Source organism: Hydra viridissima, unplaced genomic scaffold (genome assembly GCF_058129835.1).
Source record: "Hydra viridissima isolate aposymbiotic clone 2 unplaced genomic scaffold, HvirCarnegie_v1 scaffold_1, whole genome shotgun sequence".
Taxonomy (NCBI): domain Eukaryota; kingdom Metazoa; phylum Cnidaria; class Hydrozoa; order Anthoathecata; family Hydridae; genus Hydra; species Hydra viridissima.
Genome location: NW_028324300.1, coordinates 21600637 through 21612912, shown reverse-complemented (window position 1 = coordinate 21612912; position 12276 = coordinate 21600637). Strand labels below are relative to the sequence as shown.

Here is a 12276-nt window from a genome sequence, read left to right as displayed (position 1 = left end):
TTAAAAATGAAAATCCACACTTAAAAATTTCACTTGAAAATAAAATGTTTCATCTGCATTCTGTACATTTTGAGTTTTTGGTTAACAAAAGCAAACTCTTGTTAACCAAAAAGGTTGCTCTTATAACTTTAGAGAGTTAAGAATTAAATTTTTTATTATAAAGCAAATGTTTCTCGGTTTTAACGAAATTGAAAACAAGTATTTTTTATTTGTTTGAAAGTTCCGATTAAAAAAAGTACAAATACTTCAATCACGTTCTTGCTTTCAAAAATTGTCATGAGATGCTCTAAATATTCTCAGGAGAACTGAGAATATATAAAGCGTACCTTGAAAAATAGAGCGAAGAGAAAGATAGCAAGCTGTCGTTCCACAATCCACGTTCGAGTTTTCAATTACAACTAAACCCTCGCTCTGGATGAGTTTTCAAACAACTTTGTAAGCATTTTTTAAACTGGAACAAAGCGAATATATGAAGTTACAAGTTTATTCATGAGTATCACTAGAATGACTACAGCACTTCAAGACTCTGATCATCCTCAGCACTTTTGAGTTCATCTTGCTTTGTTGAACAAAAACAAATGCTAAGTATGAGTTTTTGCTCTGAGAAGATGTTTGGCTGATGTTGACCTGCTGACGTTGACTTTATAAAGTTATAAAAACAAATTGTGTTCGTAAAATCGCAGCTATAAACAAGCACTAAGAGCTATTACAACCGTAACAGCACTTTAAGTTAAGCATCAATTGTTGACATTTAATCGCTGCATTCACCTTGGCTTTAAGTTCATAATGTATTAGCTACGAATAATGTTCGATTTTGAACATTGCTAACCGAAAGCACCATTTAAAAAATATATAGGGTAGATTAGGGTAATTTGAGCACCTTGGAAATATGAGCATACCTACAGATTTCGTAGATGTAAGCATTGAAGTTAAAGTTGCTTTGTATTTTTTGAATCGACTTTATATGGTGATAACAGGAATCAGTACAATTAGCGTAAATTTATAAGCAGTAATTTGCGCGTATTATCTAATTAAAAAGCTGTTAAATTTTTTGCTTTTTTAAAATAATATCGTCACGCATGAATGTATCTGTGGCGCGAAATTTTGGTGCAAAAATAATGAATTTAATTTTTTTTATAAAGAAAAATATATTAGCTAAAAATCTGTTCCGTTTTTGTTTGAAAAACAATGCATAGAAACATTTAGTTTTGACTTTGCTTAAAGATGCCATTTTTGTGTAATATGAGCATGCTCAAATTACCCCATGTTTTTCATTGAAATTACCAAGTTTAAAGTCCTAAAACAGCAGTGGTTTTAATTACTATTTGAATAAAAACAAAACACGGCAAAATATTTTATTATTTTAACAATAATAAATATTCTTCTGTAATTTAAATTCAAAATATTTGAATTTTTATCGTTCAAATGTATGAGTCGATAAAATTGAAAAATTAAAGAACAATTTCTTTTTTTTTGTTGCGGAAAACATAGTTGTATTGTTTTAACAAAAAGTGGCTTAAAATTTGATCTTTTAATGATAAGTTTTGTTAATAACGAATCATTATATTCCAAAAATTAGTTCTATATGTCAGGTTGATATTTTTTTACTTAATGTTATTTTTTTTGAGCTAAATTTAAGTGCTCATATTACCGAATGGTATTGGTAATACGAGCACTTATGTGACTTTTTTAAAACCTTTGTGCTTTTAAAATAAAAATTCGGGTGCCCAAATATCTATGTAAACTATGAGTAGGGATCCCTAAAAATTGTTAATTCGCAAAAATTTTGGATCCAGCATAATCATTTTTTAAAATATTCCAATTTTCGCTTAAGGTGCTCATAGTACCCTAATCTACCCTATTAGGTTAAAATAGATAGATAAGATAGGGTAGTATCTCTTTCTTTTCTTTCAAGCCTGGTCTTTTTTTGTTTATTCTCTTGTAAGCAATTTCTTTCTATAAAAAAAACTTTACCGTTTAAAGAAAGCTCATCGCTGTTACTCTTGCACTCTCAGTTTGTAGGCGCTGTTTTTTGGAATTATTGATAGCATGTTTTTCAAAAATTTTGTGAGTTGTTTATAACAAAACTAACAAAAAGTCAAAAATGAAAGATCAGGTAACAAAGCAACCTGGTAACAGCGCAATAAATAAATCGAACTAAAACAGTTTGCACCCTACGATAAATGACTCTTTCGATTACACCTTTTATTTGTATATCAAGAAACTCAATTCTGTATGTACTAAATTGGTTTCTACTCTATCGTCAACACAATCCCCCTCATAAAACTTTAGGCCTTCAAAACCTGACGAAAATGTATTTTGTTATCCTAAGAAATGGATAAAATCATTTAAAATATAAGTTTTAATTTTACTTTAAGAAATCTTTTTTTATATTATTTATAGGAGGGGTGTATTGAATTCCATTTTTTCGAAATTTCAAAAAGAATTTTAGGCGACTTTTTGTTATTGCTATGTTAAACAGATTGTTACTCGATGGGTCTTTGAAAAGAAATATTAGGGGTGTGGCTGTAAAAAGCTGAAAGTATCTTGATAGTTCTTGATCTTTTGTAGCAGCAGCAGCATGAAAATCCCTGTTTTTTATGTCTCAGAGAATACTTTTAACCCCTCATTTCTACGCATTGTCTTGGAATTTACACTGTTAAAAAAAGTATAAAAACTTCAATCGCGTTCTTACTTTCAAGAATTATCTTGAGATGCTCTAAATATTCTCAGGAGAACAGAAAAGCGTACCATGACAAATAGAGCTTAGAGAACAATTGCAAACTACTGTTCCGCATTCGACATTCGAGTTCTCAATTACAACTTTTTGTTATGTAGTTGTTAAAATCAGTTTTAAGCAGAATATATAACAAGTTCAATTGATCCAATGATTTTAGTTATAAATTTAAAAAGTTTTAGTTTTTTTGGTGACGTTAAAATGGTTTTTTGATCATTTTTTCTCTTCAAAACAAGTTTGAAAGTTTAAAAAAAGATGTCACTAAAAGAAATGGCTCCTTATACGGTACTTTTCGTGTGAAACTTTTAAAATATAATTTCCAACCGTTTTGAGAATTTTATTTCACTGTTACCGCTTTAAAGTGACCTACTTTTAGTTTACTTTTTTATAATAGGGGAGAGTGGGGTATTGGCGAACAGCTAAGCGGGAATGCGAATTAAAGACAACTATAACTATATATTGATGATATTTATTGCTTATCATTTAGTCTAACTATTCAGTTAAAAACACTCAAAAGCAATTTTTATACATCTTATAAAAAAATAGAAAATTCGATCAAAAACAAAACCATTGGTGTTCGGAATTACCCTACGTACGTGGGGTAATTCCGAACATACCGTTGTATTAATTATAGGTTGTATTAATATACCCTAAATATAATACGTGTTAAAAAACTCCATGATTATGATACTTTGCAACTACATAAAAAAAAGTTTAGGTTTTATATACTTAGTATAGCCAATACATAAATGTTTCGCAAGTAAAAATTACATGAAACAAAGAGAAAAACTTAGAATAGATCTATCGTGAACAACATGCGCATCTATACTACACTACTGTACGTCTGGAACTGATCATGGAACACACTCTCGCCAGGGGGAAAAAAATTTGTCAAGTTTCCTAATCGAACATGCCGTAATGACCTTGTTCGGATTTACCCCGCGTTCGCCAATACCCCACTCTCCCCTAATTTAAAATATTTTTCGTTGCTTCAGCAAAGAAATAGAAAGCGAAAATATTTTTATTTCAGTTTGAAAATAATTTTTTTTTGTATCAAAAATCTCACGAGACTTAAATAAAGTTAAGCGCTGTTTTAAATCTTTTGGTCAAGCTTCTGATTGGCTGAATTGTTTATCGTATTTCTATTGGTTGGAGCGCAGCCAAAGTTTGAAAACGGCGTATGACAAGTTTCAATAAATATTTAAATTTTGTATTTCGTAAATTATTTATTTGTTTAATAAATATTTAGTAAATAAAAAATATTTTTTGAACTAATTTGTGATCATTTGAACTGTTTTGATGTTTTTTATAAAGAAAATAATATCCGTTTTATATTTATTTAACACGATATCGTGTTTTCAAATTTTTGCAATTTGGTTTTCTTGAATAATTGTTGTTGCAAATAAATAAATATTAATAATGATATTAATATGTTATTATTATTATTCTTCTTCTTCAGAAGAATTTTATTATTATTCTTCAGATGAAGATGAATACAAGATGTTCATGGAATGCTTCTTTGAAGCGCAGGCGTTGATTACCGAGGACATGAAAAGATCAATCGATGAACGAGAGTGGTGGATTTGGATAAGCGATGGAAAAACTGATCATGAAGTTTCACATGAGAAATATTTCATGGAGAAATTTTTAGACGCAGGATGCAAGTTGAATGAATTATCTGTTAAGAAAAATAATTTATCTGAAGATGAGAAAAAACTTGTCATTTTATGTTCGACCAACGTTCGTGATGTCTCTTTATATCATCCAGTGAAGATCGATGAATGGACACCGAAGCATAAGATTGAAAGTTTGTCGATAGACATCATTGATACTTTCGTATCAAAGAACGAGTTCGAAGGTTTCATCCCGTGGATTCGACTCAATGAAGAATTAACTCTTTTACTTCACGACGACACGAACTTCATTGACGACATTTGTGAATGACTTCGTGGTTCGAACGTCAAGTGGTTGAGGATACCGTGATATCGGGTACCGTGGAAAATATTTTTATAACATCGAAGAGTTTAAAGTAGAAACACGTGAAATGTGTAATATGTTAAATAAAAAAAAAAAAAATTGTAAATATGTAAAAAGTATATGTAATACAAGAAAGTTTTTATAACATCGAAGAGTTGAAAAAGTTGAAGTGATACGAAATACTTTTGATTGTTTAAATATTTTTAATATGTTAAATAAAAATGTAAAATGTATGAATAATTCAAAAATTATTTAAGAAATGAAATGTTAAGTAATTCAAAAAAAGAAAAAAAAAAACGATTTTCTATTAAAACGTGGAAAAAAATGGAAAGATTTTCATTTTTATTTGGAGTTTTTGTTGCGAATATTTGTTCTTTTTTAAAACTTAAAGAAGTATTTTAAATAATGTAAAAACCACGGAAATATTATGAAATGAGAATAATTTTATGTAATAATAATGGAAATATAAAATAATTAGGTTGTTTTTTTGTTGTTGTCAATGGTAACAGTTATGAAAAAAATATTCGAGTTTTTAAGATGAGATTCGATAAATTTTTAGAACGGAAATTTTTTTTGATGTTGATTAAAAAAAAAAAAAAAAAATATTGGAACTCGGAAAATCGAAAAACAAAATTCTAGCGAATTTTTTAAAAGCTTCGAACGGTGGACATTTTTTTTTCTCGAAAGAGGAAGGCGGTTTAAAAATTTTTTTTGTTAATAAAGTAGTATAATTTTATTAAAGATTTTAGACTTGTGTTTTGTTTCGAAAAACTTTTTTGTTTTCAAATCAAGTTTTTTTCAACCCCAATCATTTGTGTTGGCTGATTTCATTTTTCATGTAACTTGGATCAATTTACACTTGCCGTTTCCATAGCAATTAAAATGACGTTAAGAAAAAAACTTTGAAAATTTTTTTGTCAAGATAGCTGTCAAAGCGGCGTGGGCACAATCTAATTTTTAGGATGTTGAGAATGATGTTGAATGAGGATGATTTGTAAGAAGTCAAGGTAGACAAAGCTAACCATATCCCACCCTGGCCCCTAACTGCCCTCTTCCAAAAATTACGTCCTCTAAAATCATAATCTTTATTTTTTTTTATTGTTTTAAGTGTCTCATTAATTTTGTTTAATATCATTATTGACTGACTGGGTAAAACACCCGGTATTCGATGATTTTTTTGACCTTGTCCCATATACAAATTATTCTCTCACTCGTTTTTTAATAAATTATCGATCTCGAAGTTTGATCGTATAGAGAGAAGATTACTCTTTAAGATGCCCTTAAAACGAATGACCTCGATAATAAATAAGGGAACTACACACACACACACACACACACACACACACACACACACACACACACACACACACACACACACACACACACACACACACACACACACACACACACACACACACACACATATATAGTTTCACCATTTCCTCATGCAATTCATGTCATCCGTTCGGAAAATTTACTCTTACCATTTATTTGAAATGCTCGACTCCGATTGGTTGTTACAAGAAATCCAAGGTAGGCCAAAAACCGCAAAAGCGATCGTAAAGCATCATTGTGTGTTTTCAGAATTGTTTTCTTTTCCATTTCTTGAAATGATGTTAGAAAAGTTGTAATTTTAAAATTTTGAAACTAAAATCGGTTAGGCACGTCCGATTTTAAGAAAAAAAACATTTCGAAAATGTTAACCAGCCAGTCAAGTGCTCTGCCATCACAAAGTCTAGGCAATGTTGATATTGAAAACAAAGAAGGATGTGAACTTGAATAAGAAAATCCAACACCATCCTCAGATCCAGATGACTTGCCTCCCCATGAAAGCGAAGCGGAGAAAACAGGTTAACTAGTTTCATTTCTTTGCTCAGTACATGTACATTTTTTCACAGGGGGTGCTAATTACCTTCAGGCATTGCATAAAGGTGCAAAGAATCACAAGACAATTGGAAGCATTCAAAGCTTTGTTTAAAATTAATTTTAATTATATGGTTAATTATTTTTCAAAATTTTTATTAAATTTGTCATCTTAGATGGCCGCTCAAAACTGAAGCATTCCCGTACTCAAGGAAGTAAGGAAGACAGAAACGCTCCCTAACTTGGCAGTATTTCCGGGATCCAACTGAATCTGAAAAAAGAGCTCATCAACTGTTCATGATGCGAATAGTTAAATGAGAGGGAAGAGTTGCGAATAATTCCAAAAATGAAAATAGATGTAAATATTAGGACATAAACTCAGTAAAAATTGGTTTAAGTATGAAAAACTTTGTGCCCTTAAAGTGTTTTTGCCCATGAAAGTCTTACTTTTTAAATTCTCTTTTATATTTTTCAGACCAAAATACGGAAAATTCTTGAAAGCCAAGTTCAAAGAAGCTATGTTCAGTCTCCAGTAGAGCATCCCGCCATCGGAAATTGCGTAAATGCGTAAATTCCGATGTGAGAAATAGTTTATAAAGGTGACTCCGATGTGATGCGATGGTGAGGAATGGTATCACATCGGAGGTGCGATGTAGTCCGAGGCCGATGGGGAGAATTTCACGCATTCTCCGATATATTTCGAGATTTACGCATTATCGTACGATATTTTCGCGTAATTTCACAATAAATCGTATTTAAAGTGTAAACTCGTAATATTGTGGTATTTCCGATGTATTTATCTATAATTACGAAGTTTTCGCAAAATTACAAGCCACCACAAACCATCGGAAAATATCGGAAAATAAAAAGATTAAATCACATCGGAGTCACCTTTATAAACTATTTCTCACTTCGGAATTTACGCATTTACGCAATTTCCGATGGCGGGATGCTCTAATGTCAGTTGTAAATTACTCAATGTTAAGTAATTAATAAACTATTTTACCTCCGCATACTTTTTTTTAAATTTTACTGATGGTTTAATTTTTTCAATTTGAAGGCGTTTTTCTAATTGGGTATTAGCTAAGGTTTCGCAACTTTAAATTGTGGAAAACAGCCACTTTAAATTAAGTAACAGACCGACCATAACCCGTATTACGGGTAGCTTTTTGCTAGTGTGTTTAGAAAGTTAACTTTTCGTATCAAAACTGCATTTATTTTCACATTATTTAACCTCATTCATTTACACATGTTGTTTAATTAATTGTGGACTTAAATTAAACACTCATTTTGTTTATTTAACTCTCAGCTTAAATAAGTTTTATTTAGTAGCTTTTTTAAATTAGTGGCTCTTAGCGATTTTCGCAAATTTTAAAATCTTTTACTAAGTTTAGGGACCTGAACGGTAATTAAGTCAAAAACCGAACGGGTTCGGATTTTTGGATATTAAAAAGTTCAATACCCGAACTCCATGTTTGTTTCGGGTATTGAAACCTCCTCATCCGATTATGATGCACACAAGTTGTTATTAATTTAGCTCTTTTTGGTATTTAAAACCAAATTACTGTTGTTGCTACTGTTGCCTTTTTGGTTTTTGATTAAATATAGCTTCGCTTAACGTGCTTACCTTTGTCATTGGCATTGACACTATTAAAATCATGAGCAAAAAAAATACAACTTTGGTGAGAAAGTAAATAATCGCAAAATAAGACTTAGAAAAATGAAGAATCAAAAAACAACAATCCGATTAAAAGTCATCTTTAAAAATAATGATTAATGTAACTTGTGTTTTGTATTACAATTTGTTAGTGATCTGTTTTATAATGAAAATTCTACTCTTTTTTTGAATATATAACTGTATTTTATTACAAATATGAATTCGTAAAAACTTAAATTGTCATTTAATTTTAACGTTTTTATAAACCCTTACAAACCCTAACGTATTTTATTTTACGTTTTTTTAAACCCTTAAATACCCAAATCAGCGTAAAATGCTCAAAAACAGTCCATTGGCGTTAAAAAATTTTCTCGAAGCGCTTTAAAAAAAAATAGACAAAATATTAATGAAATGGTGCACAGATTCTGCAGCAATTCCATAGGGCGATTGTAAAGTGCTTATGAAGCGAAGAGTTTTTGATTAGATTTACGAAAATCACATCCCAACTGCATGTGGATTTTTCCTTCGTGATGATGTAAAAAAGTTCTTTTTAGAAGAGATTTTTTTCTGCTAATAAACTTTGTAAGTTCACGCGAAGCAGTCTTCGCCCATATAACAAGCGTAATTTTTCCTTAAAACTTAAAGTTTTAAGCTTTTAATGCATGCATTTATAATTATTTATAACCGAAAATTGATAACCATTAATAAACATGCCCTCGTGTAAATTTTCTGGACACGCTGTGTATGCAGCATTTGACCAGGAATTCATATAAGTTTTATGCAGTTAGCTTCAAATTTTTAAAAATATTTTTTTAATTTTACCTTGATATCCCAAACTTTTTCTAACAGAAAAATAATTTTGTTTATAGCTAAGATAATTCATGTTATAGTAAAATGTATAGTTGTTTAAAATGAAATTTGATCGGAGACAAAAAAAAGTAAACTGTTGTCTCACTGCAAAAAAAAGACATTTGAGTGATAATATTTACATGATAACAATCATTATAAAATTCTTAATTTTTGTTTATTTATTTTCATTATAAAAGAAATGTGTGAAATCATCCCGTACCACGTGGGATGATTGCTCACAGTTATAACGCAGTAAAATAAAAATTACTTAAAATCACTCTTTCATTTTTAAGTAGTTGCAATCAAAATATTCAAAATATTCTTTAACTATCCCGACAAGAAAATTTAACGTGGGCTATATATGGCAATTGCATGTTAACCATATATTTCCCACTCTCCTTTATGGGATGGCGCTGATGCGTCCCATATGTGGCTTTAATGTTTATAGCAATAAAACCACACTAAATAAGAACAAATGCCACTCTTAATTTGTGCGCAAAAGTTCAAATGGCCCACGCGTGGGAAGCATTTGCTAGCCATATCATTACCACACTTCTTAATGGGATGGCTTTAGTGCGGGCCATATGTGGGTTTAATGCTTATAGCACTAAAACCACACTAAATAAGAACGAAAGCCACACTTCATCTGTGCGCAAAGGTTCATCTGGCCCACGTGTGGGAAGTATATATTAGCCATATATTTACCACTACTCATTATGGGATGGCGTTGGAGTGGCTCACGTGTGGCAATAGTACTTATATCGCTCAAAACCACTTTCAGAACGAAAGTACACTAACTTTTTACATGAAATCTGATATATATATATATATATATATATATATATATATATATATATATATATATATATATGAAAAATAATATGCTTCTTGCTTTTTGTTATAAATTTATTTACAAACATTTTATTTATTTACAATAACTTTTCATTAAATTTATTTATTCATTCTTCTCTCGATGCATACGTCTACCACCACGATCTGCTGAGTTATGCAGTGAAGCGGTGATGGCTTCATTGACATCTTTGTCTGTAGCATTTTTGCAATGCCTTCGAACAGCAACTAAAATCAGTTTATTATTATTTATTATTTCGATTATACAAAAAATTAATTAATTTATTAAGGGTTAATGTCAACTTTATCAATAAGTACTTGTACTTGACGAACGGTTAACTCTAACGGAATAGCTACTTTGCTTACTTGCAATAAACTTTACAAAAGCCTCAATTGAATATTTGTTTGAGCGTTTCCCAGTACGACAACAACTCATCTGTAACTCATCAGTCATGAAAACATTCAAAATGTTTCGTACCGTATCAGATATATACTTTCCACCTGCTGTTGCTAGCCAGTTAATCTACATTCAGAAAAAGAAAGTAAACAATTTAAAAGTACACAAAGGTGTATAAACACATACATAAATATATATAAGTGATTACTAAAAAATAAAATTTATATATGAATTCAAATTATATAAAAAATTGTATTATCTAAAAAAAGGTTAAATATTCGAATTTTTAATTTTTCAATGGATGCAACCGGAGTTTTTATTAAAAAGTTTTTCAATAATATTTAAGTACAACTTGCAAAAAGTGAGGCCATTTCTTCATCCTGGCATTGCAACAAAACAGCATCTAACTCTTCTATGCTGCTTGATTTCGTAAATAAACTTTCTTCAGTATGACCAATTGGCATACGCTCTATCAAATGTTTAATCTCTTTTGTCGCAGACGTTACAGATTTTACTAAATCTAATCAAATCGAACTGTTATAAGTATTTAAAAGATAGACAAATTAATATATGTACTTTAAAAGATTTTTCACCTTTAAGTAAATTTTCAATGGAGGACAATCGGTATTCAATTGACTGTGTGATTGGTGTAAGGGTGTTAGTGGAATTTTTGGTGTATGGCATTGGCAAGAATTCCTGATATAATTTTAAAAAAAAATTCTACTTTAATTACATTTATGCATATTTAAATTTAATGATCTTCAATTATAATTATTCTACTTAACAGCAAACTTATAATTACTAAAATAAAATTTACAAAAATCTTACTGAAGGTAAATTTATTTCATCAGGATCATTTAGTAATGACACAAAGCTTTGAATAGATTTTCCTTGGTGTTGCATCTCTCGAAAAACATTCTAATCATATATCAAAATTAAATGTCTAATAATAACATTAACAAATTTTAACTTATAGTATTGCTATCAAGCAACATGTTTAATACTTACAGCATGATGTGGTATTGGCAGTAATGGTTGGCTACCTGGTGTTGATGTCTAAAATATTTTATGCTAATTATTAAAATCTAGTAAAACTTTATCTAATTTAAGAAAATAAAAATTTGTTGATTGTAATCAACAAGAGTAAGCCATGTTTAAATAAATATTTTCGTTTCCACATTTAAAATAATTATTTAACATTTTTTTCATTAACGTAAGCAAGTTAATGAAAAAAACTTGTTTTTAATAAAGTCACTTTATAAGCTTACAGAAATGACAGCCTGCTGAAGAGATGTAGGCATGTTGAAATCAGAATCATCTTCACTAGACATATTGCCATGAATTTGAGAAGCAAATAATGAAGGGGATAATCGTTTTGATGTTGTCTTCCTACGACATGAATTACCTTCATATTCTGAAGCAAGATCACTTGTTTCTTCAGATATTTTTAACTTTTCTAATGCTCTTTCCTCACAGTCTGTAACAAAGTAGTCAAAGTAGTACAAAGTAACAAAAATGTGAGTTGATTGTGCATTAAAGTAATATTAATAAACCAGGTATAACTTAAACGCACACACACACACAAACACACATATGTGTGTGTTTACCTGCAGTAGATAAAATTCGTATTTTGTATCTTTCCCAATCTTTATTGGGAATCTGTCTCTTCCGGCGCATTCCTTTTAATGAAGTCATGCTACATTTTGGCCACATACACTCGCTGTTTCCATTAAGCCATTCCTTTGGAACATACTCCACAGTATTGTCGTTAAGGAAATGAACAATATAAAACATATCTTTACACTGTAAAAAATATAAATAATATAAACTATTTGTGCATATTATAAAAAACTCTAGGAATTAGGAAAGATAATTTCAGTAAATACCGTTTTGGGCTGGCACAATATTTACAGGGTATTTGCCACCCTGATGACACTATGTTTACAA

At 30.1% G+C, this 12276-nt stretch overlaps 2 protein-coding genes across 3 annotated transcripts in view; one reads left to right on the top strand and one right to left on the bottom strand.

Moving 5' to 3' along the window:
• The window catches only part of LOC149893882 (uncharacterized), a 56889-nt gene that overhangs the window by 12455 nt on the left and 32158 nt on the right, over nucleotides 1–12276 (top strand). The window contains exon 2 of the transcript XR_016449116.1: nucleotides 4221–4595. The gene's annotated coding sequence lies outside the window, so the exon portion shown is untranslated. The remainder of the gene's footprint in view (nucleotides 1–4220; nucleotides 4596–12276) is intronic.
• LOC149893884 (uncharacterized) lies at nucleotides 9969–12200 on the bottom strand. 2 transcript variants are annotated; one of them, XM_090068155.1, is made up of 8 exons: nucleotides 11937–12200; nucleotides 11598–11806; nucleotides 11338–11385; nucleotides 11158–11247; nucleotides 10923–11025; nucleotides 10686–10849; nucleotides 10299–10455; nucleotides 9969–10160 (listed from the first exon to the last, which is right to left on the bottom strand). In XM_090068155.1, exons 1-8 carry the CDS (start codon nucleotides 12121–12123, stop codon nucleotides 10039–10041), a joined length of 1080 nt encoding a protein of 359 aa, XP_089924281.1. In that variant the 5' UTR covers nucleotides 12124–12200; the 3' UTR covers nucleotides 9969–10038. The 2 variants fall into 2 exon arrangements, with proteins under 2 accessions (XP_089924281.1, XP_089924288.1); XM_090068162.1 differs by lacking the exon at nucleotides 9969–10160 and having other exon boundaries at nucleotides 10316–10455; nucleotides 10682–10849.

Excerpts from the sequence above, each read along its gene's own strand:
- LOC149893884 (XM_090068155.1), bottom strand. The coding sequence starts at position 12,123 with ATGTTTTATATTGTTCATTTCCTTAACGACAATACTGTGGAGTATGTT. Across the intron at positions 11,248-11,337 it reads TGCCAATACCACATCATGCT|AATGTTTTTCGAGAGATGCA; the intron begins GTAAGTATTAAA and ends ATATATGATTAG. Across the intron at positions 10,161-10,298 it reads TTTTGTAAAGTTTATTGCAA|TTGCTGTTCGAAGGCATTGC; the intron begins GTAAGCAAAGTA and ends AACTGATTTTAG.